This window comes from Salmo salar, chromosome 01, assembly GCF_965601325.2.
Source record: "Salmo salar chromosome 01, fSalSal1, whole genome shotgun sequence".
NCBI classification, from domain to species: Eukaryota; Metazoa; Chordata; class Actinopteri; order Salmoniformes; family Salmonidae; genus Salmo; species Salmo salar.
In genome coordinates this window covers 156,336,471-156,363,728 of record NC_138291.1, presented here as the reverse complement: position 1 = coordinate 156,363,728, position 27,258 = coordinate 156,336,471, and the positions used below count along the sequence as shown (strand labels likewise).

Here is a 27,258-nt window from a genome sequence, read left to right as displayed (position 1 = left end):
TAGAGCTTATTTAAGACTTTAATAATCTGACAAGTAAACACAAGGGACCAGCTTTTGAAAACAGTATATGACAAAAATTGGAATACTGCATTGCAAAAGGGAAAGAATACATTTCAGAAACTTCACACTGACATACAGTAGTTTAATTAACTGCATAGTGGTTGACCAGCAATACCGGATATTGTATCATACAGTGTTGCACAGTCGTTGGGGTCATTATGGTTTTGGTCATAATCTGTCAGCATACAACAGGTGTTCGTTAGACCAGTCCATTCATTTATAATGTGATCAATCTTTCAATTTAGAAAGACCATTAGCCTACAGTAAAAAGCCTCAGAGGTGACGTATACAAAATATGTCCAGAAAAACAGCTATGTGAACAACAAATACAATCATTTGAAGAAAGAAAAAAGTTAAATGGCTGGAAGTAACTTAAAACCAGTTTGTTGTTTCCTTTCCAGGCTAAGGAGTCTCCCTCCTAAAGAAAGAAATGCTATTTCTTCTCAGTGCAAGCATTTCCAAGATTTAGGTAAATCCTTTACAGGCGTAGGGAACATGCTTTATGTTTGGTCCCTCACTTCTCCCCCTTGTAGTTGATGACGTACGTTGGGGTATCAGTAACTTGTTCATCATGGGGATAACTATATCATGACACCTCAATGAGTTCTACTGAGTGGTTAGAGATGGTCTGTGAGGGGGACAGAGGCCTGACGTGCACAAATTAGATGTTCCCACTGTCACCTCCATCACCTCTGTTGTTCCCCCAAGGTTCTTAGTCTCAACCCCACTTTGGACCGCACATCCCATGATGCACTGCTTCCGCCTAAGCGACAGTGGGGCATCCCCTCTGTGGTATCCATTTTGGATGTAGCTGATTGGTGCAGGGTCTGACTGTGGTGCCGACCACTGACAGAAGGCAGAGGAAGCCACTTTCTCAGCTCTATGGATCCCTATGTGAGTCCTAGTGGGGTTGAGTTTGGGGCTGGGCTCCAAGGCATAACTGTTCACCATGGTGCCACATGATCCATCCACCATGCTGATGCGAGGGGCGGAGCGCATGGCACTAATGCTGCCGCCCACGCCTCTGTCACCACCATTCTCCTCCTGGTGGCCCAGCACGTGCTGGCGCAGGATCCTGCGGAAGGTGTGGCGGAACTCCCGGATGCGGTATGCGTAGATGAAGGGGTTGACCACGGAGTTGGCGTGGGACAGGAGGATGGCGATGTTCATCACCCATATGTGTGGGCGCCCACAGTCCTGGCAGAACAGGTTGAAGCAGTTGATGATGTGCAGGGGCAGCCAGCAGAAGGCGAACAGCCCCACGATGATGGCCAGAGACTTCGCCGCGTGGACCTCCTTCTGCAGGGTGGAGCGGGAAGAGGTGGACGACGAACTTGTCCCGTGGGTGTACATGTGAGCCAGCTTCAGGTCCATCAGCCTCAGTTGGCGCCGCGCCGCCATGAAGATGCGGGCGTAGATGGCCAGCATGACCAGCAGAGGCACCAGCACACAGCCAAAGAAGTTGAAGTAGACCATGTAGTGCAGGGTCACCACACCCTCAAACAGGCACTCTGTCATGCCCACGGGGCATGAGCTGCTGTTGGTGGCAGTGGCACCCCTGTTCCAGCCCAGCATGGGCGTGAGGCCGATGCCCACAGAGAGAACCCAGCACACTGCGATGATGCTCTTCGCCCTCCCTGCCGTCACAAGGCTGTTATACCTAAAGATCACATGAAAACACAAGAGAGGAATTCAGACAGGTGCTTTATATTGTTACATGACAAACATTGACGTTCCCAGGATGAGAGAGTTCCTTTTTTCAAGCCCAGACAGCCTTTATACAGAGAATGTACCAGTATCTACTTATATGGGAAATGAGTCCATTGTTTGACAGACTCGACTAGCCCTGCCATACTAGGAGATGGAGCAGCGGATATCAGCTCATGTACAATATGTGGACTTAAGAAAGCATTTCCTGTGATTTAAGGAACATTGCACAAAAGCTTATCTACCCTCTGATGTAACCCTTGTTGGCTGTCCTTTGTTTGTGCCCCAGACATTACACAAATGAAAATCTGTGTTCTATGTAATATGCAGAATGAGATCAACCGATTTCTATATATTTTTTAAAATTAACCTTTATTTAACTAGGCAAGTCAGTTAAGAACAAATTCTTATTTAATAATATCACAAACCAGTCAATATTGCGATACACCACAGTTATAGTAATTTAAGGCAAATATTCGCTCAGCATTAAAGGAAATATTAAGGAAATTAGTCAGTCAGTCTTAAAGCCAATAGTTGTAATGAACAGAATATCAAGCTGTTGTCAGGTCTTTCTGTCAGTTTTTTTTCCATTGGCCATGTCTAAACCAGAGTTCATAATGTAAAATCTCAAAGAGCAGCGCCACAGACACATGACCCAGTTGTTTGTGGTTAAGGGGTGGGTTGAGGAGTCCAGGAGGGCTTAGGCCTCTTTGACGGAGACCTCTGTGGACCAGGGTGGATCTAGAGCTCAGGATGTAATGAAAGCTCATTCATATCCACATACATGCAAATGCATACACATACACAGGCTGGGTCCCTAACCCTAACCTGCTATGACTTTAACACGAAGGCAATGCCTTCGCACGGGAGAATCAAAATTACAGTTGTGACTGTGACCACACGCTTGTAGTATGAGGCACGGTATTTCCCATGAGGCACCCTATTTCACTCCAGTTTCACTCTTTAAGAAAGGGGAGATATGCAAGTTGAACATTTTGGTTGTTGTTGCCAAGTTTTCGGGTTGAGTTGTTTGGTTGTAGTCTGCAGGAAATATCCATTCACAAAAGTTTTGAGAATGACACAAATATTAATTTTCACAAAGTCTGCTGCCTCAGTTTGTATGATGGCAATTTGCATATACTCCAGAATGTTATGAAGAGTGATCAGATGAATTGCAATTAATTGCAAAGTCCTACTTTGCCATGCAAATGAACTGAATCCCCCAAAAACATTTCCACTGCATTTCAGCCCTGCCACAAAACGACCAGCTGACATCATGTCAGTGATTCTCTCGTTAACACAGGTGTGAGTGTTGACGAGGACAAGGCTGGAGATCACTCTGTCATGCTGATTGAGTTCGAATAACAGACTGGAAGTTTCAAAAGGAGGGTGGTGCTTGGAATCATTGTTCTTCCTCTGTCAACCATGGTTAGCTGCAAGGAAACACGTGCCGTCATCATTGCTTTGCACAAAAAGGTCTTTACAGGCAAGGATATTGCTGCCAGTAAGATTGTACCTAAATCAACCATTTATCGGATCATCAAGAACTTCAAGGAGAGCGGTTCAATTGTTGTGAATAAGGCTTCAGGTCGCCCAAGAAAGTCCAGCAAGCGCCAGGACCGTCTCCTAAAGTTGATTCAGCTGCGGGATCGGGGCACCACCAGTACAGAGCTTGCTCAGGAATGGCAGCAGGCAGGTGTGAGTGCATCTGCACGCACAGTGAGGCGAAAACTTTTGGAGGATGGCCTGGTGTCAAGAAGGGCAGCAAAGAAGCCACTTCTCTCCAGGAAATACATCAGGGACAGACTGATATTCTGCAAAAGGTACAGGGATTGGACTGCTGAGGACTGGGGTAAAGTCATTTTCTCTGATGAATACACCCTTTCCGATTGTTTGGGGCATCCGGATGAAAGCTTGTCCGGAGAAGACAAGGTGAGCGCTACCATCAGTCCTGTGTCATGCCAACAGTAAAGCATCCTGAGACCATTCATGTGTGGGGTTGCTTCTCAGCCAAGGGAGTGGGCTCACTCACAATTTTGCCTAAGAACACAGCCATGAATAAAGAATGGTACCAACACATCCTCCGAGAGCAACTTCTCCCTACCATCCAGGAACAGTTTGTGATAAACAATGCCTTTTCCAGCATGATGGAGCACCTTGCCATAAGGCAAAAGTGATAACTAAGTGGCTCGGGGAACAAAACATCGATATTTTGGGTCCATGGTCAGGAAACTCCCCAGACCTTATTCCTATTGAGAAGTTGTGGCCAATCCTCAAGAGGCGGGTGGACAAACAAAAACCCACAAATTCTTACAAACTCCAAGCATTGATTATGCAAGAATGGGCTGCCATCAGTCAGGATGTGGCCCAGAAGTGAATTGACAGCATGCCAGGGTGGATTGCAGAGGTCTTGAAAAAAGAAGGGTCAACACTGCAAATATTGACTCTTTGCATCAACTTCATGTAATTGTCAATAAAAGTCTGACAGTCATGAAATGCTTGTAACTATACTTCAGTATTCCATAGTAACATCTGACAAAAATATCTAAAGACACTGAGCCAGCAAACTTTGTGGAAATTAATATTTGTGTCATTCTCAACTTTTGGCCACGACTGTATATTCAAAGTTACATATTTGTCCCTTATGCAAACTTGAGTGCCTTATTAACATTAACATTAAAATAGCATACTGAAATAGCTATCTAGACATTTATTGCAGGCCATTTGTTGCAGTTAAACATTACATACAACACTAAACTAGCTATCTACAGATTTATTGCTGTGGTTTGTTGAAGTTAATGTTCATAATGACTGGTGTTGAGCAGATAGCAACCTGGGTTATCTATTTAATTATTTTATTATATACACAATACCAGTCAAAGGTTTGGACACACCTACTCATTCAAGGGTTTTTCTTTATTTTACTATTTTCTACATTGTAGAATAAAAGTGAAGACGTCAAATCTATGAAATAACACAAATGGAACAATGTACTATCCAAAACAATTCTTCAGCAAATATATTTTATATTTGAGATTATTCAAAGTAGCCACCCTTTGCCTTGATGACAGCTTTGCACACTCTTGGCATTCTCTCAACCAGCTTCATGAGGTAATCACCTGGAATGCATTTGAATTACCAGGTGTGCCTTGTAAAAAGTTAATTTGTGGAATTTCTTTCCTTCTTAATGCGTTTCAGCCAATCAGTTGTGTTGTGACAATGTAGGGGTGGTATACAGAAGATAGCCCTATTTGGTAAAAGACCAAGTCCATATTATGGCAAGAACAGCTCAAATAAGCAAAGAGAAACGACAGTCCATCATTACTTTAAGACATTAAGGTCAGTCAATCCGGAAAATGTAAAGTGCAGTCACAAAATGCGCTATGATGAAACTGGCTCTCATGAAGACCGCCACAGGAAAGTAAGACCCAGTTACCTTTGCTGCAGAGGATAAGTTCATTGGAGTTACCAACCTCAGAAATTGCCCACCAAATAAATGCTTCACAGAGTTCAAGTAACAGACACATCTCAACATCAACTTTTCAGAGGAGAATTCGTGAATCAGGCCTTCATGGTCGAATTGCTGCAAAGAAACAACTACTAAAGAACACCAATAAGAAGATGATACTTGCTCTTGGGCAAAGAAACACGAGCAATGGACATTAGATCGGTAGAAATCTGTCCTTTAGTCGGATGAGTCCAAATTTGAGATTTTTGGTTCCAACCGCCATGTTCCCACCGTGAAGCATGGAGGAGGAGGTGTGATGATGTGGGGGTGCTTTGCTGGTGACACTGTAAGTGATTTATTTAGAATTCAAGGCACACTTGACCAGCACAGCTACCACAACATTCTGCAGCGATATACCATCCCATCTGGTTTGCGCTTAGTGGGACTATCATTTGTTTTTGTGTCTTCCCCAAGTTCCTCCCCCAAATCCTTTTGCAATCGAGTCTTTAAAGGCAGCAAAGAAGGGTTCTGTAAGTCATTAGGCCAGCATCCTGGAGTCGCCTTTTCACTGTTGATGTTGAGAACGGTGTTTTGTGGGTACTATTTAATGAAGCTGCCAGTTGAGGACTTGTGAGGCATCCGTTTCTCAAACTAGACACTCTAATGTATTTGTCCTCTTGCTCAGTTGTGCCCCAGGGCCTCCCACTCCTCTTTCTATTCTGGTTAGAGCCAGTTTACGCTGTTCTGTGAAGGGAGTAGTTTTTTAAAATATTTTTTATTTTATTTCACCTTTATTTAACCAGGTAAGCTAGTTGAGAACAAGTTCTCATTTACAACTGCATCCTGGCCAAGATAAAGCAAAGCAAAGCAGTGCGACACAAACAACAACACAGAGTTACACATGGAATAAACAAGCGTACAGTCAATAACACAATAGAAAAAAAGTATATGTACAGTGTGTGCAAATGGCGTGAGGAGGTAGGCAATAAATAGGCCATAGTAGCGAAATAATTACAATTTAGCAGATTAACACTGGAGTGATAAATGAGCAGATGATGTGCAAGTAGAGATAATGGTGTGCAAAAGAGCAGAAAAGTAAATAAAAACAATATGGGGATGAGGTAGGTAGATTGGGTGGGCTATTTACAGATGGACTATGTACAGCTGCAGCGATCATTTAGCTGCTCAGATAGCTGATGTTTAAAGTTAGTGAGGGAAATATAAGTCTCCAACTTCAGCCATTTTTGCAATTTGTTCCAGTCACTGGCAGCAGAGAACTGGAAGGAAAGGTGGCCAAAGGAGGTGTTGGCTTTGGGGATGACCAGTGAGATATACCTGCTGGAGCGCATGCTACGGGTGGGTGTTGTTATCGTGACCAGTGAGCTGAGATAAGGCGGACCTTTACCTAGCATAGACTTATAGATGACCTGGAGCCAGTGGGTCTTGCGACGAATATGTAACGAGGGCCAGCCGACTAGAGCATACAGGTCTCAGTGGTGGGTGATATAAGGGGCTTTGGTAACAAAACGAATGGCACTGTGATAGACTGCATCCAGTTTTCTGAGTAGAGTATTGGAAGCTATTTTGTAAATGACATCGCCAAAGTCGAGGATCGGTAGGATAGTCAGTTTTACTAGGGTAAGTTTGGCGGCGTGAGTGAAGGAGGCTTTGTCGCGAAATAGAAAGCCGATTCTAGATTTGATTTTGGATTGGAGATGTTTAACCTGTTGGGGCTAGGGGGCAGTATTTGCACGGCCGGATAAAAAACGTACCCGATTTAAACTGGTTACTACTCTTGCCCAGAAACGAGAATATGCATATAATCGATTTGGATAGAAAACACTCTAAAGTTTCTAAAACTGTTTGAATGGTGTCTGTGAGTATAACAGAACTCATATGGCAGACCAAAACCTGAGAAGATTCCATACAGGAAGTGCCCTGTCTGACAATTTGTTCTCCTTCTGTGGCATCTCTATCGAAAATACAGCATCTCTGCTGTAACGTGACATTTTCTAAGGCTTCCATTGGCTCTCAGAAGGCGCCAGAAAGTGTGATGGGGTGTCTGCAGTCTCTGGGCTAAGTACAGGAGCTCTGTTTGTGAGTGGTCAGGCTGAGAACAGTGACACTGGAGATGCGCGTTCATGACAATTCTCAATTTTTTTCTTTCAGCCTTTGAATGAATACAATGTCACCCGGGTGGAATATTATCGCTATTTTACGAGAAAAATCGCATAAAAATTGATTTTAAACAGCGTTTGACATGCTTCGAAGTACGGTAATGGAATATTTTGCATTTTTTTGTCACGAAATGCGCTCGCGTGTCACCCTTCGGATACTGACCTGAACGCACGAACAAAACGGAGCTATTTGAATATAACTATGGATTATTTGGAACCAAAACAACATTTGTTGTTGAAGTAGAAGTCCTGGGAGTGCATTCTGATGAAGAACAGCAAAGGTAATACAATTTTTCTTATAGTAAATCTGATGGGTGTCAAATTAGCTTGCTGTGATGGCCGGGCTATGTACTCAGAATATTGCAAAATGTGCTTTCGCTGAAAAGCTATTTTAAAATCTGACACAGCGATTGCATAAAGGAGTTCTGTATCTATAATTCTTAAAGTAATTGTTATGTATTTTGTGAACGTTATTCATTAGTAATTTAGTAAATTCACCGGAAGGTTTCGGTGGGTATGCTAGTTCTGAACATCACATGCTAATGTAAAAAGCTGGTTTTTGATATAAATTTGAACTTGATTGAACAAAACATGCATGTATTGTATAACATAATGTCCTAGGAGTGTCATCTGATGAAGATCATCAAAGGTTAGTGCTGCATTTAGCTGTGGTTTTGGTTTTTGTGACATATATGCTTGCTTTGAAAATGGCTGTGTGATTATTTTTGGTAGGGTACTCTCCTGACATAATCTAATGTTTTGCTTTCGCTGTAAAGCCTTTTTGAAATCGGACAATGTGGTTAGATTAACGAGAGTTATCTTTCAAATGGTGTAAAATAGTCCTATGTTTGAGAACTTTGAATTATGACATTTTGTGGTTTTAAATTTGGCGCTCTGATTTGTCGCTGGCTGTTGAATAGTGTGGGACGATTTTTTCCCACGTACCCTAGAGAGGTTAATATGAGTCTGGAAGGAGAGTTTACAGTCTAGCCAGACACCTAGGTATTTGTAGTTGTCCACATATTCTAGGTCAGAACCGTCCAGGGTAGTGATGCTAGTTGGGCGGGCGGGTGCGGGCAGCGAACGGTTGAAAAGCATGCATTTGGTTTTACTAGCGTTTAAGAGCAGTTGGAGGCCACGGAAGGAGTGTTGTATGGCATTGAAGCACGTTTGGAGGTTAGTTAACACAGTGTTCAAAGAAGGGCCAGATGTATACAGAATGGTGTGGTCTGCGTAGAGGTGGATCAGGGAATCACCCGAAGCGAGAGCGACATCATTGATATATACAGAGAAAAGAATCGGCCCGAGAATTGAACCCTGTGGTACCCCCATAGAGACTGCCAGAGGTCCGGACAACAGGCCCTCCAATTTGACACACTGAACTCTGTCTGCGAAGTAGTTGGTGAACCAGGCGAGGCAGTCATTTGAGAAACCAAGGCTGTTGAGTCTGCCGATAAGAATACGGTGATTGACAGAGTCGAAAGTCTTGGCCAGGTCGATGAAGACGGCTGCACAGTACTGTCTTTTATCGATGGCGGTTATGATATCATTTAGTACCTTGAGCGTGGTTGATGTGCACCTGTGACCAGCTCGGAAACCGGATTGCACAGCGGAGAAGATACGGTGGGATTTGAAATGGACAGTGATCTGTTTATTAACTTGGCTTTCGAAGACTTTAGAGCAGCAGGGCAGGATGGCTATAGGTCTATAACAGTTTGGGTCTAGAGTGTCACCCCCTTTGAAGAGGAGGATGACCGCGGCAGCTTTCCAATCTTTAGGGATCTCAGATGATACAAAAGAGAGGAATAGTACACAGCGTTGTACGAGATCTTCAGTTTCTTGGCAATTTCTCGCATGGAATAGCTTTTCTTTTCTCAGAACAAGAATAGACTGATGAGTTTCAGAAGAAAGTTCTTTGTTTCTGGCCATTTTGAGCCTGTCATCAAACCCACAAATGCTGATGCTCCAGATACTCAACTAGTCTAAAGAAGGCCAGTTGTATTGCTTCTTTAATCATTTTCAGCTGTGCTAACATAATTGCAAAAGGGTTTTCTAATGATCAATTAGCCTTTTAAAATGATAAAATTGGATTAGCTAACACAACGTGCCATTGGAACACAGGAGTGATGGCTGCTGATAATGGGCCTCTGTACACCTATGTAAGTATTCCATAAAAAAATCAGCCATTTCCAGCTACAATAGTCATTTACCACATTAACAATGTTTACACTGTATTTCTGATCAATTTTATGTTTTTCTAATGGACAAAAAATTCGATTTTCTTTAAAAACCAAGGACATTTCTAAGTGACCCCAAACTTTTGAACGGTAGTGTACAGCTGAAATTGCACCCCTAGGAAGCTTGTTTAGCTCAAAGATGCTCTCTATAGCTGTATTCGCAGGCCTATGGGGAAATTCAGGTGTGTTAGCTCTGACAAAGTTCCTAGTCTAGAGTTGAACTTTTCCTGTAGTTGAGCAAAAGAGGCAAATGTATCATCAAATAATAATTGGGATAGTGAGGAGAGGCCCAGTGAATGTCAGATGCCAAAAGCCCCATCATTTAAAGATGGATGAAATAAAATGTTCTGATTGATTGGGCCTGATAGAGAAACGCCTCGGAGGCTAAAGGCTAAACGGAACTGATTCCAAATTTTAAGAGATTGCTTTACAATTGGGTTGACACACCTTTTGCCTAGGGACACTGGGAGAGATGAGCACAACACAGAAGATAGTGCAGCAGGTTTACACGATTCAGACTCCATCTGGACCCAGAGGGGTCTTGGGCCAGAAGGATCAGTCTGTCACCAGTACAAAAGGGCTCTGAAATTTGCAGCCCAATAGTATGTCTGAAAATTTGGTAGAGCTAAACCACCCAATGCCTTAGGCTTCTGTAAATGTTTTCTACCAATCCGCGGTACCTTGCCATCCCAAATAAAATACATGAATGTTTGATCCAGTGAATTAAAAAAAGATTTTGGAATAAAAATGGGTTAACATTGAAATAAACATTTGGGCAACACATTCATTTTAATGGCATTAATCCTTCCAATAAGAGAAATAGGTAGATTTCCAAAAAGTAAATGATTGTTTCAAACTGTCTGCTAGAGCAACAATGTTTTCCTTAAACAAATTTGAATATTTCCTTGTTACTTTAACTCCCAAGTAGGTGAACTGATCCAGAACAATCCTAAACTGAAAGCTTGTAAAAGAGCACTTAAAAGCAGCCATATTTACAGGAAAAGGCTCTCTTGCCTAGATTCAGCTTGTACCCTGAGATTGATCTAAACTTTTTAAGAATAGATAAGGCATGTGGTAATGAGGTATCAGGGTTGGAGATAAACAAAAGGAGGTCGTCAGCATATAGCGAGACTTTCTGCTCTAAGCCCGTTCTGATTATACCGTGAATGGCATCATTAGAGCGCAGTGCAACAGCGAGGGGCTCAATTGCCAAAACAAACAACAAGGGGGAGAGTGGACAACCCTGTCTGGATCCGCGGTGCAAGGCAAAATAGTCAGAGGACAAGTTGTTAGTCCATACCAAAGCCATGGGAGAAAAATAAATAATCTTTATCCATGCAATGAATTTGGGGCCAAAGCCAAATCTATGAAGGGCATTTGTTAGCTAGTCCCACTCAACGCAGTCAAAAGCTTTTTCCACATCAAGCGAGACCACCACCTCCAGGTCCCCCAATGCTGGGGAGTAAAGTATATTCATAATGCGTCTAATATTGAAAAACAAATGCCTATTTCTCATAAAGCCAGTCTGGTCAGAGTGTATTACTTGGTGTAGCAAACCTTCCATAAGGATGGCTAAGAGCTTGGCTAGGATTCCATTCCAGGGGTCTTTGTTTTTCTTTAATGGTAATGAAATTGAAGCCTAATAAAGACTAGGCTTTGATGTATTAAGGCACTCTGCAAATAATCGAGAAAGGAATGGGCAAAGCAGACCGGAAAACATCCTGTAAAATTCGGTTGGAAAACCTTGCGGACCCGGTGATTTACCACTTTTCATTGCGGACACAGCTGTTGCAATCTCCTCAGGTGTAAATTCTTCTTCTAAACAGTCATAGGAGTCTGTATCAATTGAAAGCATATTCAGACCATTAAGGAATGAATCAGTCAGCAAAGGGTCTTGAGGAGATTCAGAGGTGTCTAGCGCAGAGTAAAATTGTTAGAATTGATCATTGATCTCTTTATGTATAACTGTGGTAGCACCAGACAGGGTCCTTATTTGTGGGATTAAACAGGAGGCCTTAGATTTACGGATCTGATGTGCAAGGAGTTTACTGGCCTTGTCGCCTTGTTCATACACTCTGTAAGAGTAATTGTTCAGCTTGTCTGGTAGAAACCTCATTAAATTCAGATTGGAGTAGCTGGCGTTCTTTAGGTAGATCAGAGGAAGGATCTATAGCATACTTCTCATCCAATGTAGCTATGGCTTCGCTCAGGTCTCGAAGCCGCTGAGAGCGAGCTTTGTTTTTGTTGGCGGTATGAGAAATAATTTGGCCACATAGGTATGCTTTGAGAGACTCCCATATGGTAGAGCAGGACATACTTGACGTTGAATTAATTTCTAGGAATAAGGTGATTTCAGAAGAAATTAAATAGACAAACTCCTTATCTGAGAGTAAAATGGGGTTAAGACGCCATTGATAACACATAGGACGTTGCTGGAGAATCTCTAGCTCAAGCACTAATGGTGAATGGTCAGAATTAACAATACTCTCATAAGTACAACTCTGAAAGTTAGGCAGAAGTTTTTTGTCCAAAAAGAAGTAATCAATGCGGGAGTATGTTTGATGAACATTAGAAAAAAAGGAATACTGTCTATCTGTAGGGTGTAGGAAATTCCAGGCCTCACACAGCATATTTCTGAAGAAAAGATAGGGCACATTTAGATGGGACTGTAGTTCTTCTTGAGGACTGGGGACATTGTACAGTTGAAATCACCCCCTAAAATTAATGATATGCCTGCCGGCCCAACCCTCCCTAACACGGACGACGCTGGGCCAATTGTGCGCTGCACCATGGGCCTCCCGGTCGCAGCTGGCTGAGACAGAGCCTGAACTCGAACCCAGAATCTCTGGTGGCACAGCTGGCACTGCGATGCAGTTCCTTAGTCCACTGCGCCACCCGGGAGGCCTGTAGTCTGGCTTTTTTATTGCGGTTTTGGAGCAGTGGCTTCTTCCTTTCTGAGCGGCATTTCAGGTTATGTCAATATAGGACTCATTTTACTGTGGATATAGATACTTTTGTACCTGTTTCCTTCAGCATCTTCACAAGGTCCTTTGCTGTTGTTCTGGGATTGATTTGCACTTTTCGCACCAAAGTACGTTCATCTCTAGGAGACAGAACACTTCTCCTTCCTGAGCGGTATGACGGCTGCGTGGTCCCATGGTGTTTATACTTGCGTACTATTGTTTGTACAGATGAACGTTTTACCTTCAGGCGTTTGGAAATTGCTCCCAAGGATGAACCAGACTTGTGGAGGTCTACAATTTATTTTCTGAGGTCTTGGCTGATTTCTTTTGATTTTCCCATGATGTCAAGCAGAGGCACTGAGTTTGAAGCTCCTAAAGCCATGACATCATTTTCTGGAATTTCTTATTTCTATTATTCCTTATTTCTATTACAGCATATTGGATGACTGTCATTCATATTCCATTCACCCAGTTCAATGTAACATCGATAGGTTCAGGCTAAATGATACTCTACATGATAGAGTATCATATCGATACATGATACTTTAAATCTGTCGTTCTGTCCCTGAACAAGGCAGTTAACCCACTGTTCCTAGGCCGTCATTGTAAATAAGAATGTGTTCTTAACTGACTTGCCTAGTTAAATAAAAGGTTAAATAAAAAAATAAAAATAAATACTCAAATTTTCTCTATATCATGAGATTGCTACAACCTAGCCTATGAATGAAGGTTTACAACGTAGGTCAAGAGAAAAATTTGAGGTGACAGACAGTGACACATTCGATACCGCCTTGCACACTCTTGCCTGCATCTATCTTATCTAGGGTGTAAACAGTTGCAAACGATAGTTTCCATTGAACAAATTCAGATATGTTTATCCCTGTTTCGTTTGCTTCCATTTAAGAAAGGTTTTTCAACAGAATCGGTGGAATAAATACACCCCTGATCACAGTTCACTTTCATAGCAGCCACGTTGTATTTCTTCTCGCATCTATGCACTCTCCCCCCTCACTCTCCCCCTCTCAGTTTACCTTGACTTAAAAGAGTTCCAGTGTTGTGTCAGATAGTCAAAGCCATCTAGCTAACATAGCATCCCTCTGTTTGAGCAGGGTGTTTGAGTAGGCTAAACTAGCTAGCTGCCTTTGCTAGCTAAGTAAGTGAACATTACATTTTACATTTTAGTCATTTAGCAGACACTCTTATCCAGAGCGACTTACAGTAGTGAATACATACATTTCAATTTCATTTCATGCATTTTTTTAACGTTTTTTTTGTACTGGCCCCCCATGGGAATCGAACCCACAACCCTGGCGTTGCACACACCATGCTCTACCAACTGAGCCACAGGGAAGGCTATGATAGTGAAAAAAGAGAAAATCTCTCTCTTGCTTCTCCTTCCTTTTTTAAGAAAATAATTTGTTAAACTGTTCAACTACTCGCCACATTTTATGCACTACAGCGCTAGCTAGCTGTAGCTTATGCTTCAGTAATAGATTAATTCTCTGATCCTTTGATTGGGTGGACAACATGTTAGTTCCTATTGCAAGAGCTCTGATAGGTTGGAGGACGTCCTTCGGAAGTTGTCATAATTACTATGTAAGTCTATGGATGGGGTGAAAACTAAGAGCGTCCTAGTTTTTTTTATATTATATTTTTATATTGACGTCATTATACACAGAGGAGGATGGAAGCTAGCTGTCCCCCGTCTACACCATGGTGCTAACCTACAGAGTGTTGTTGAGGGTACTGTAGACCTTCATTGCAAAACATTGTGTTTTAATCAATTAATTGGTGATGTGAATATATTTTTTTCATGTTTTACAATATGTATTTTTATGAAATTCACTGAGGATGGTCCTCCCCTTCCTCCTCTGAGGAGCCTCCACTGATCTGTGTAGTAATATTATTTGTATCTCAGAGAGCCATTTGCATTGCCAGTTATAGCCTAATGTTAGCTACCTAGCTAACACGGAACCTACACTACATTACCAAAAGTATGTGGGTACCTGCTCGTCAAACATCTTATTCCAAAATCTTGGGCATTAATATGGAGTTGCCCCCCCTTTGCTGCAATAACAGCCTCCACTCTTCTGGGAAGGCTTTCCACTAGAACATTGCTGCGGGGACTTGCTTCCATTCAGCCACAAGAGCATTAGTGAGGTCGGGCACTGATGTTGGGCAATTAGGCCTAGCTCGCAGTCGGCGTTCCAATTCATCCCAAAGGTGTTCGATGGGATTGAGGTCAAGGCTCTGTGCAGGCCAGTCAAGTTCTTCCACACCGATCTCGACAAACCATTTCTGTATGGAAATCGCTTTGTGAACGGGGGCATTGTCATGCTGAAACAGGAAAGGGCCTTCCCCAAACTGTTGCCACAAAGTTGGAAGCACAGAATCATCTAGAATGTAATTGTATACTGTAGAGTTAAGATTTCCCTTCACTGGAACTAAAGGGCCAAGCCCGAACCATGAAAAAACAGCCCCAGACCATCTGGCAAACCCAGATGAGTTAGTTGGACTGCCAGATTTGTGGCCTACCACAAGTTTTAAGTTCCTCGGCGTACATATCACGGACAAACTGAAATGGTCCACCCACAACTGACTTGTTGGAAAGGTGGCATCCTATGATGGTGCCACGTTGAAAGTTACTGAGCTCTTCAGTAAGGAAATTCCACTAACAATGTTTGTCTATGGATATTTCATGGCTGTGTGCCTGATTTTATACACCTGTTAGCAACGGGTGGCTAAAATAGCCGAATCAACTTATTTGAAGGGGTGTCCACATACTTTTGTAAATATAGTGTAGTTGGTTAGCTTTAGCTAGCTGCAGATTCATACTACAGCATTTCATGCATTGTGGCTAGCTAAGACAATCCATTTGTACTATATGCGTTAGGACAGTGGTTCCCAAACTTTTTATAGTCCCGTACCCCTTCAAATATTCAACCTCCAGCTGCATACCCCCTCTCGCACCAGGGTCAGCGCACTTTCAAATGTTGTTTTTTTGCCATCATTGTAAGCCTGCCACATACGATACATTTATTAAACATAAGAATGAGTGTGTTTTTGTCACAACCTGGCTCGTGGGAATGGACAAAGCGCTCTTATAGGACAAAGGCACAAATAATAATATAATAATAATCAATCATTTTGCTCTTTATTTCACCATCTTACATATAAAACCTTATTCGTTCATCAAAAATGGTGAATAACTCACCACAGGTTAATGAGAAGGGTGTGCTTGAAAGGATGCTCATAACTCTGCAATGTTGGGTTGTATTGGAGAGAGTCTCAGTCTTAAATCATTTTCCACACAGTCTGTGCCTGTATTTAGTTTTCATGCTAGTGAGGGCCGAGAATCCCCTCTCACATAGGTATGTGGTTACAAAGAGCATCAGTGTCTTAACAGCTGGATTTGCCAAGGCAGGATACTCTGAGTGCAGCCCATCCAGAAATCTGGCAGTGGTTTCTGATTAAATTCAATTTTCACAGAAACGCTTGTGGCAATTTCGATGAGGCTCTCTTGTTCAGATATCGGTAAGTGGACTGGAGGCAGAGCATGAAAGGGATAACAAATCCAGTTGTTTGTGTCATCCGTTTGGGGAAAGTACCTGCATAATTGTGCACCCAACTCACTCAGGTGCTTCGATATCACATTTGACATTTTCCGTAAGCTTGAGTTCATTTGCACACAATAAATTATACAATGATAGAAAGACCTGTGTGTTGTCCTTGTTAATGAAGACAGACAAGAGCTCCAACTTCTTAATCATAGCCTCAATTTTGTCCCGCGCATTGAAGATAGTTGCGGAGAGTCCTTGTAATCCTAGATTCAGATCATTCCGGCAAGAAAAAACATCACCCAGATAGGCCAGTCGTGTGAGAAACTCATCATCATGCAAGCGGTCAGATAAGACATTAAAGAAAACATTAAGCTCGTCTCTCAATTAAAAAAAACGTGTCAATACTTTGCCCCTTGATAACCAACGCACTTCTGTATGTTGTAAAAGCTTTACATGGTCACTGCCCATATCATTACATAGTGCAGAAAATACACAAGAGTTCAGGGGCCTTGCTTTAACAAAGTTAACCATTTTCACTGTAGTGTCCATAACATCTTTCAAGCTGTCAGGCATTCCCTTGGCAGCAAGAGCCTCTCGATGGATGCTGCAGTGTACTCAAGGGGTGTCGGGAGCAACTGCTTACACGCTCCCCTATGTCTCTCTGTCATGGCTTTTGCGCCATCAGTACAGATACCAAAACATCTTGACCACCAAAGTCCATTTGATGTCACAAAGTTGTCCAGTACTTTAAAAATATCCTCTCCTGTTGTCCTGGTTTCCAGTGGTTTGCAGAAGAGGATGTCTTCCTTAATTGACCCCCCATAAACGTAACGGACATATACCAGGAGCTGTGCCAGGCCCGCCACGTCTGTTGACTCATCTGTAACGCATAGAATTGACTGGCTTGTATGCGAAGCAGTAATTGTTTCAAAACATCTCCCGCCATGTCACTGATGCGTCATGAAACAGTGTTGTTTGGTAAAGATATTGTCTGTATAGTTTCTTTGGCCTTTTCCCCCAGCATTCTCCCAGCCATTTCCGTGGCAGCAGGAAGAATGAAGTCCTCCACAATAGCACGGGGCTTGCCTGTCCTAGCCACTCGGTAGCTCACCATATAAGATGCTTCTAGCCTTTCTTATTAATGGTATCTGTTGCTTTTATACATGTCTTACTACTCGAAAGTCTTAATTCTCGCTCCAAAAACTCCTGTGGCTTTTTTTTTCAAATTGGCATGTTTTTGATTTCAAAATGTCTGCGCAAGAGTGAAGGTTTCATTGAGTTGTGAGATAGTACTTTTGCACATATAACACACTGTGGCTGAGGAAAGGCACTACTCCCAATATAAGTGAACCCCAAATGAATGTAGTTCTCATCATATTTGCACCTCTTCGATGGTTCAACGTCCCTGTCTGTTGTTCGGTGCTTTCCCGGGTAAGGGGGCAGTAGCTCCTCAGCTGCATCAGATTCACAACTATCAGTGTCCATACCAGCTGGGCTAACAACAAATGTAGAATTACTGATGCTAGCATTGGATTTTCTCGTGGAAGCAGAACAACTTGTGTCGTCAACAGGTGCAGGTGTAGTACTGCTGGTAGTAGCAGTACTACCAGTAGAGCTGGTATATGTCTATGGACGTGGGCCTTACTTTTCTTTAACCATTTATCAATTTTCGAGCAAACGGAATGAGCAGCAGCTACGTTTGGCTACATACGGACCGTTAATAGAATTCCTGCGAGAGAGTAACGGTTAATGTGATTGGAAGTTAATTATTTGACTAGACTACCTGTATTTGACATTGTGATGTTATTTCACTGAACACTAGATGGTTTGATTTTATTTTTGGCAGTGAAACTGTCACGCCCTGATCTGTTTCACCTGTCCTTGTGATTGTCTCCACCCCTCCAGGTGTCGCTTGTTTTCCCCAGTATATTTATCCCTGTGTTTCCTGTCTCTCTGTGCCAGTTTGTCTTGTATGTTTCCAAGTCAAGCAGCGTTTTTTCCCGTTCTACTGCTTTTTGCATTTCTCCTTTTTCTAGTCCTCCCGGTTTTGACCCTTGCCTGTTTCTGGACTTTGTACCCGCCTGCCTGACCATTCTGCCTGCCTTGACCATGAGGCTGTCTGCCACTCTGTACCTCCTGGACTCTGATCTGGTTTTGACCTTTTGCCTGTCCAAGACCATTCTCTTGGATTAATAAACATTGTAAGACTGCAACCATCTGCCTCCTGTGTCTGCATTTGGGTCTCGCCTTGTGTCATGATAGAAACGAGGCTACCCAGGCGAATAAAAAAAAAAACACCCAAATGTATAGCCCCATTGGAAAATATACTGCTCAAAAAAATAAAGGGAACACTTAAACAACACATCCTAGATCTGAATGAAAGAAATAATCTTATTAAATACTTTTTTCTTTACATAGTTGAATGTGCTGAGAACAAAATCACACAAAAATAATCAATGGAAATCCAATTTATCAACCCATGGAGGTCTGGATTTGGAGTCACACTCAAAATTAAAGTGGAAAACCACACTACAGGCTGATCCAAGTTTGATGTAATGTCCTTAAAACAAGTCAAAATGAGGCTCAGTAGTGTGTGTGGCCTCCACGTGCCTGTATGACCTCCCTACAACGCCTGGGCATGCTCCTGATGAGGTGGCGGATGGTCTCCTGAGGGATCTCCTCCCAGACCTGGACTAAAGCATCCGCCAACTCCTGGACAATCTGTGGTGCAACGTGGCGTTGGTGGATGGAGCGAGACATGATGTCCCAGATGTGCTCAATTGGATTCAGGTCTGGGGAACGGGCGGGCCAGTCCATAGCATCAATGCCTTCCTCTTGCAGGAACTGCTGACACACTCCAGCCACATGAGGTCTAGCATTGTCTTGCATTAGGAGGAACCCAGGGCCAACCGCACCAGCATATGGTCTCACAAGGGGTCTGAGGAACTCATCTCGGTACCTAATGGCAGTCAGGCTACCTCTGGCGAGCACATGGAGGGCTGTGCGGCCCCCCAAAGAAATGCCACCCCACACCATGACTGACCCACCGCCAAACCGGTCATGCTGGAGGATGTTGCAGGCAGCAGAACGTTCTCCACGGCATCTCCAGACTCTGTCACGTCTGTCACGTGCTCAGTGTGAACCTGCTTTCATCTGTGAAGAGCACAGGACGCCAGTGGCGAATTTGCCAATCTTGGTGTTCTCTGGCAAATGCCAAACGTCCTGCACGGTGTTGGGCTATAAGCACAACCCCCACCTGTGGACGTCGGGCTCTCATACCACCCTCATGGAGTCTGTTTCTGACCGTTTGAGCAGACACATGCACATTTGTGGCCTGCTGGAGGTCATTTTGCAGGGCTCTGGCAGTGCTTCTCCTGCTCCTCCTTGCACAAAGGCGGAGGTAGCGGTCCTGCTGCTGGGTTGTTGCCCTCCTACGGCCTCCTCCACGTCTCCTGATGTACTGGCCTGTCTCCTGGTAGGGCCTCCATGCTCTGGACACTATGCTGACAGACACAGCAAACCTTCTTGCCACAGCTCGCATTGATGTGCCATCCTGGATGAGCTGCACTACCTGAGCCACTTGTGTGGGTTGTAGACTCCGTCTCATGCTACCACTAGAGTGAAAGCACCACCAGCATTCAAAAGTGACCAAAACATCAGCCAGGAAGCATAGGAACTGAGAAGTGGTCTGTGGTCCCCACCTGCAGAACCACTCCTTTATTGGGGGTGTCTTGCTAATTGCCTATAATTTCCACCTGTTGTCTATTCCATTTGCACAACAGCATGTGAAATGTATTGTCAATCAATGTTGCTTCCTAAGTGGACAGTTTGATTTCACAGACGTGTGATTGACTTGGAGTTACATTGTGTTGTTTAAGTGTTCCCTTTATTTTTTTGAGCAGTGTATAAATGGACTGTATAAATGTGAAACACATTTTTATTTGGCTTACCCCCGATGGCATTACGTGTACCCCTGGTGGTACACATACCCCAGTTTGGGAATATATGCATTAGGATAATGGTTCAATATCTTGCTACATGTCTAAACAAAAGACTCCACATAATTACATGACCCATCATGTTTGCCAGGTATGTCTGGGTGTGATTACAACTATCAATTGTATTTCATGAACATGTGTCATGTCTAGACAATAGTGACAGATTCACTTAGCTAGATGTGGCTGGGGGGTGGTTATAGCATTTATTTCGCATGGCACATCATTTTAGATGAGTGTGTCTCGGTAAGCATCATCTAATATTGATCAAATATGTGACCGCCATCCTGAAGCATTTTACCCAGTCATGCCACCTGAAAAACTTCACTGTTCCCTTCTGCTACAGTCACAGTATAGAATAGATGAGGTACTTGGGACATTCAACAAACAACACATTAAAAAATACATTTAGACATAACAAATAAAGACAACAGTTAATTGTAAAGATTATCAACTAATCTAACCCTACTTGACAACCACGCAAATATTATTCATTCCTCACAGACAAATTATTTAATTTACCAGGATGATAATGATCAAAGCCTTTCGTCCTTTTAATCCTTCCAACAGCACACACACGCTAACCCAATGAAGCCTGTGGAGACATTTATCTCTGTCTGTCCTACGGTGGGGAGATTAGCCCTAATAGAATAACCCTGCTATAATTCAATGTGTTTTCATACACAAATGCATTGTGCTGTGCACATCACTTATATCACAGCCAAGATCTAACGGGCCAGAGGACCTGCCTTTGATGTTCTGTAAATAAAACAACATATCAAGCATAGATGATACCTGTTTATGTTTGATAGTTGGTATACTATATTTGATAGTAAGACCAGGAGCAGTGTCACCACCATGCTCAGCCCTGTCCCCAGTCCCTTCCCTCTCCTCCCCTGCTAAGGTCATCACCTGAGAGGTCTCTTGATGGCAATGTAGCGGTCCACAGCGATGGCCAGCAGGCTGAAGATGGAGCTCTGAGTGAGCACCAGCACGAAGCAGGCAATGAACAGGCAGCCGTGGAAGTTGGCGCAGAAGCCCGTGCTGATGGTGATGGCGAAGGGGATGGCCAGCATGCCCACAGCGATGTCTGCCACTGCCAGGGACACCACAAAGTAGTTGGTGATGCTCTGCAGGGTGCTGTTGAGGCACACGGCCCAGCAGACCAGCACATTACCAGTCACGGCCAGGCAGGCGATCACCAGCTCCAGGACGATGTAGACCAGGGAGGCATTGTCCAACATGGTGGGGCTGGGGGCAAGTTGAAGGTCACAGCCAGAGTCTGAGTCAGGTAGCAGGGAAGGGGCCTCTCCCTCTCTACACGCATCGCTACACGTGCAGACTCTGGTCTTCCACCAGGGACCGTCTGTTTGATGATTAGCAGGCCCAACCACCAGTAACAACTTCCTGTTTCTATAGCCGTTGCCCAGAAATGGTGCCACTACCAACCACAGAGCAAATGAAGAAGTAATTCAAGGTTCACTCTACTGTCACGCTACAGAAGGTTGTTTGGTTCTCTCCTTCTTCCAATCCTTCTGTCCAATCGTGTTCTCTGTTGCTAACCTCAGGGGCTGGACACTACACACTGGGAGGGGCCGTTGCCAACCGTTGCCAACCAACTGTCACATGAAGATCAGTATCCTGCAGTGAGAAAGAGAGAGTCATGTTTACTGTTCATTTCTGATTGTTTATTTCACTTTTGTTTATTATCTATTAACATATGTTTCCCATGCCAATAAAGTCCCTTGAATTGAATTGAGAGAGAGCGAGAAAACAATCTCATTACTAGTCCCTGTACAAACAGGCTGCTGGTCAACCAGCATACACCAGGTCACAAAAGCAATTTGTCTCCCAAAGCCAGCAGCTCTGTTTCCCACACAGATCAAAGCACAGTCCAATAATACAGCTTTTATTTTAGGACAGCATTCCCCCCAAAAAAGGTCACACATCATCAGACCCCGTCATGCTTTTCTCTCCAATCAAGAACCAAGAATTACGCCAATGAGCGTAGCTATGTGAATTGTAGCGACACAGCTAGTACTATTATTGGAACAGATATTTAGAGCAGTGTTTCTATTGTAATCATTAACATGGCTGTTCCTATTCTAGTCAAGGTGTTGTCTTTTTCTCCAAAGCATTTCCATATTCAGCCAGGTTCTCCTATATCTAATGCAGTTGTTGGAAACTGTCTCTCCTGTTGCCAATACAAACCCCTGAGCAAGAGAGATTGAAATGGGAGCTAGTCTATTGAGTTTACTGGGTTTCACAAGCCCAGGGGAGCGAAGTAGAGACAGAGACATACCATTCCTATGCCAGTTATTAATCAGCCTCACTTCAAAAGCCCTATAGTTTTGTACGAGTAAACACCTCTGGATATGTATACATGGATCAAATCAAATTGTATTCGTCACATGCTTTGTAAACAACAGGTGCAACAGTGAAATGCTTACTTACGGGTCCTTTTCCAATAATGCAGAGAGAAAGGTAAAGATGGATACTAGCTATTACCTGAAAGTTCAGTATCATGACAGAAAGTGTAGACGGAGGGAAACTATGACGTAGCGTAAGATTAAGCATTCTCAATGTGAAAACACTGCTGTTCGCTTACTGATAATATACAGGGGGCAGTTTTCTTCTTCTATTTATAGTAAGTAGCTAGTTGTTATCAGGCCTGACGGAACCCTCTTGGCTATCAAGTTTAGACAGAGATTAGACAGCATACCTCAAAAAAATGTGCCTTCAATCAGGGAGACAATGTGACTGCTCTTTTATCCTGGTCCAGTGGGTCTGTAACCCCTGAACCTCTCTCTCTCACCCCACATCCCCAGAGCCCCTATGGAGTGAGATAAGGACAGTGGAATCTAGGGAGGGGGAGGCAAAGGGTTGTAGTAGGAGGGCTCGTCCGGGAAATAATTTCTCTGGAGTAGGTTAATGGGCAGACAGACAGGCAGATAAATTGTGTTGTCATTGCTGATGTGAAAGGGATCTGACTTCTGTCACGAAGTAGTGGTAAAAGAAAATAGGTGGGTAAACTCTGATTGCCTGTCGATAAGAAAAAAGTAAAGCTCACTTTACTTTAAATGCATTTTCCTCAAAAGGTGGGTAAACTTTTAGGCAGAAAAATGACGTGGGTAAACTAGAGGTGGGTAGCTGCAGCCCAATATGGCAACCGGAGTATGGGCAAGTGGGTGTGTCGAAAGCGCTCTGCTATAGACAGTTTTGATCACGCTGTTTTTTTTCTTTCTTACCACGCAACTACCATACGATATTTCACCGTTAGTTTTACAGAAATAATGGTACATGTTCAGTTATTAAAACTGATGGTTTCTTTATTTAAATTAAAAGTACTGATGATGGGTGTAATGTTGCTTGTATGTGTTGTATGTGTGTGCTTACGTTGACCGTCACCCTGATATTGGCTACTAGGTAGCTACAGTGAGGGAAAAAAGTATTTGATCCCCTGCTGATTTTGTATGTTTGCCCACTGACAAAGAAATGAGCAGTCTATAATTTGAATAGTAGGTTTATTTGAACAGTGAGACAGAATAACAACAAAAATATCCAGAAAAACGCATGTCAAAAATGTTAAATTGATTTGCATTTTAATGAGGGAAATAAGTATTTGACCCCCTCAATCAGAAAGATTTCTGGCTCCCAGGTGTCTTTTATACAGGTAACGAGCTGAGATTAGGAGCACACTCTTAAAGGGAGTGCTCCTAATCTCAGCTTGTTACCTGTATAAAAGACACCTGTACACAGAAGCAATCAATCAATCAGATTCCAAACTCTCCACCATGGCCAAGACCGAAGAGCTCTCCAAGGATGTCAGGGACAAGATTGTAGACCTACACAAGGCTGGAATGGGCTACAAGACCATCGCCGAAGCAGCTTGGTGAGAAGGTGACAACAGTTGGTGCGATTATTCGCAAATGGAAGGAACACAAAAGAACTGTCAATTTCCCTCGGCCTGGGGCTCCATGCAAGATCTCACCTCGTGGAGTTGCAATGATCATGAGAACGGTGAGGAATCAGCCCAGAACTACACGGGAGGATCTTGTCAATGATCTCAAGGCAGCTGGGACCATAGTCACCAAGAAAACAATTGGTAACACACTACGCCGTGAAGGACTGAAATCCTGCAGCGCCCGCAAGGTCCCCCTGCTCAAGAAAGCACATATACATGCCCATCTGAAGTTTGCCAATGAACATCTGAATGATTCAGAGGACAACTGGGTGAAAGTGTTGTGGTCAGATGAGACCAAAATGGAGCTCTTTGACATCAACTCAACTCGCCGTGTTTGGAGGAGGAGGAATGCTGCCTATGACCCCAAGAACACCATCCCCACCGTCAAACATGGAGGTAGAAAGATTATGCTTTGGGGGTGTTTTTCTGCTAAATAAATATCAACTAAAAATGGTGTGGTACGAACTCATTGGTGGGACTCGGGTTTGTGCAGATTCCCGGATTATGCGACGTTCAGAATGAGACTGTAGAGGAAATTGATTAATTAGCGACTGTTGTAAAATCGATATTCTGATATTCTTTGAGTTAATTTGGGAAATAGAAACTCAATAAAAACAATTTTCCCATGGTGCCCCAGGTTAATGAGTTAATAATTGCCTGATTCATTTAATCACGCAATTCTAAATCGTTAATCATTCATTGAGCAGCAGTCGTCACATTAACCGATACAACGTCACGAAAATGGCAAGACTTGAAAATGGCTGTCTAGCAATGATCAACAACCATCTTGACAGAGCTTGAATTTTTGTTTAAAGAATAATGTGCAAATATTGTACAATCCATGTGTGCAAAGTTCTTAGAGACTTAACCAGAAAGACTCACAGCTGTAATCTCTGCCAGAGATAATTCTAACATCTATTGACTGCATTTGATTTTCAATATATTTGCAAATAAAAAAATAATAAAAAAAACATGTTTTCACATTATCATTATTGTGTATTGTGTGTAGACGGTAAGATTTTTAGAAATGTATTTTTTATTTAATACATTTTGGAATAAGTCACGGCATATGAATACTTTCTGAAGGCACTGTAGATGCTTATCAATATGAGTTATTTCTTGTGTAAGCTGCTATCATAGTTTAAATTAAATCATGGGAGGGACAAGTATGGCCACGTTAGCTACCACTGGCGTTTACCCTCCAATACACCACTGATGACATTTCAGTGACGTCATTTCAGTAGCTGTGACAACATGGTAGTTTCAACTACAATGATACATCATAACATGGACTCTTCACGCTGATATACACTGACTGTGCTCTTTGTATGACAGGCTGACCAGTTGAATCCAGGTGAATCCTAACTGGAAGGTTTACATTACACTGAGTGTAAAAAACATTAAGAACACCTGCTCTTTCCATGACACAGACTGACCAGGTAAATCCACGTGGAAACATATGATCCCTTATTGAGGTCCCCTGTTAAATCCACTTCAAATCAGTGTAGATGAAGGGGAGGATACAGGTTAAAGGAATATTTTTAAGCCTTGAGACATGGCTTGTGTATGTGTGCCATTAAGAGACTGAATGGGCAAGAAAAAAAGATTTAATGCTGCTGGGTTTTTCACGCTCAACAGTTTCCTGTGTGTATCAAGAATGGTTTACCACCCAAAGGACATCCAGCCAACTTGACACAACTGTGGGAAGCATTGGAGTCAACATGGGCCAGCATTCCTGTGGAACGCTTTCGGCACCTTGTAGGGTCCACGCCCCAACGAATTGAGGCTGTTCTGAGGGCGAAAGGGGGTGCAACTCAATATTAGGAAGGTGTTCCTAATGTCACTCAGTGCATGTCCATTTATCTTGTTTGTATGTTTGTACGTGTGAGCCAATGAGTCAGTGTAAAATGTCTGCGTGTGTGTGTGTGTGTGTGTGTAGTGCCTTGAAGGAAGAGATAAGCACGTGCACATCCTTTGGAAAGACTGTATTGCAGGCCTGTCAATCAAAGCACCAGTTAGGCACCACAGAGGAGAGTGAAAACAAATGGCAGGACTGTTGCTGTTGGCCGTACCACTATATGAAATGCTGATGAAAGGGGAATTGGAGCTTGACTACATCTATGTCCTGAAGTGCAGACACAGATAGCAATAGAGACATAAACACAGCTCAAAGCCAAGCAAAAGATGCAAGGGTAATTTATGGGTCCCTGCTATACGGGATCCATGGGAAGGGTTAAGGTTAACGGCTGGAGCTGGCCCTGCCAAAACAAGTGACCAATGGGCGTCTGTACTATATCAAGGTGATAAGTATGATAGACATTCTCAGTAGAAAGTTTCCCAATATATTAACATGATCAACCTGTTTTAATATTAGTAGATGACAAGGTTGGGCTCAATTCCATTTCAGCTCAGTCAATTCAAGAAGACTGCAAAGAGTAGGACTCTAGTAGTACTATTGTAGTACTATTGTAGTAATTGAGTTATGAAGCTTATTGTAGCCAATTTTCTTAGTTACATTTTTGTTTACTATGATTTGAATGTAATGGGGAGGGAACAAGTTCATTAAATAACCAAACCCATTGCGTATAAAAAACGATATTAAAAGGACACAAAAATACACTCAGAACTTTTCACAATTTAGACACTTGTTTCACACAAATTACCTAAGAGCCACTTTGAGATTGGGGATATTTGCCTCTTGACAACAAATAGTTCTTCATTACTCTTTAAAAAAATTGAATAAAAACAATACTTGCTCTTTTGTCTTGCCATATTAGATGACATCCACTGACGCAAATGCACAACATATTGTCAAGCCTTCTCTCCATAGGCTACATGCGTCCTCATATTCTTCACATAATCCGTTCTTCTTCAAAAGTTGGAAGTTTGTCTAGGAATTATATATTGTAAAAAAATAAAATATGACTTAATTAAAAACGTGTACATTAGAAACAAAATATCTCCTCTTGAGATGCGCTCAGAAGTTGCGACAGGATAACGCAGTAGCATGCGCTCTCATCCATGCGCGCCGTTCTGAAGACAAACGCATATCACCCGTTTCGTTCAAGGTTTCGAAACAAAGAGATCTAGCTAGCAAATCTGGTTCCTTGGAAGTTGTAGAAAAGTATTTTTTGGGTTTAACATTGG

General features: G+C 42.8%; 1 protein-coding gene across 2 annotated transcripts; it reads right to left on the bottom strand.

The window, feature by feature from the left end:
* Positions 1 to 27,173, bottom strand: LOC106566259 (adenosine receptor A2b). Of its 2 annotated transcripts, none has more exons than XM_082955409.1 (3): positions 26,775 to 27,173; positions 21,060 to 21,788; positions 1 to 1,720 (listed from the first exon to the last, which is right to left on the bottom strand). In XM_082955409.1, the coding sequence occupies exons 2-3, from the start codon at positions 21,389 to 21,391 to the stop codon at positions 667 to 669; spliced, it is 1,386 nt and encodes a 461-aa protein (XP_082811535.1). In that variant the 5' UTR covers positions 21,392 to 21,788; positions 26,775 to 27,173; the 3' UTR covers positions 1 to 666. The 2 variants fall into 2 exon arrangements, with proteins under 2 accessions (XP_082811535.1, XP_082811534.1); XM_082955408.1 differs by having other exon boundaries at positions 26,868 to 27,173.
* Between the last annotated feature and the right edge of the window lie 85 nt (positions 27,174 to 27,258).

Bases quoted from the DNA above. Each gene is read 5' to 3' on its own strand.
- LOC106566259 (XM_082955409.1), bottom strand. From the start codon at position 21,391: ATGTTGGACAATGCCTCCCTGGTCTACATCGTCCTGGAGCTGGTGATC. The intron at 1,721-21,059 runs GTGATGACCTTA...TGTGATCTTTAG, and splicing joins GCCATCAAGAGACCTCTCAG to GTATAACAGCCTTGTGACGG.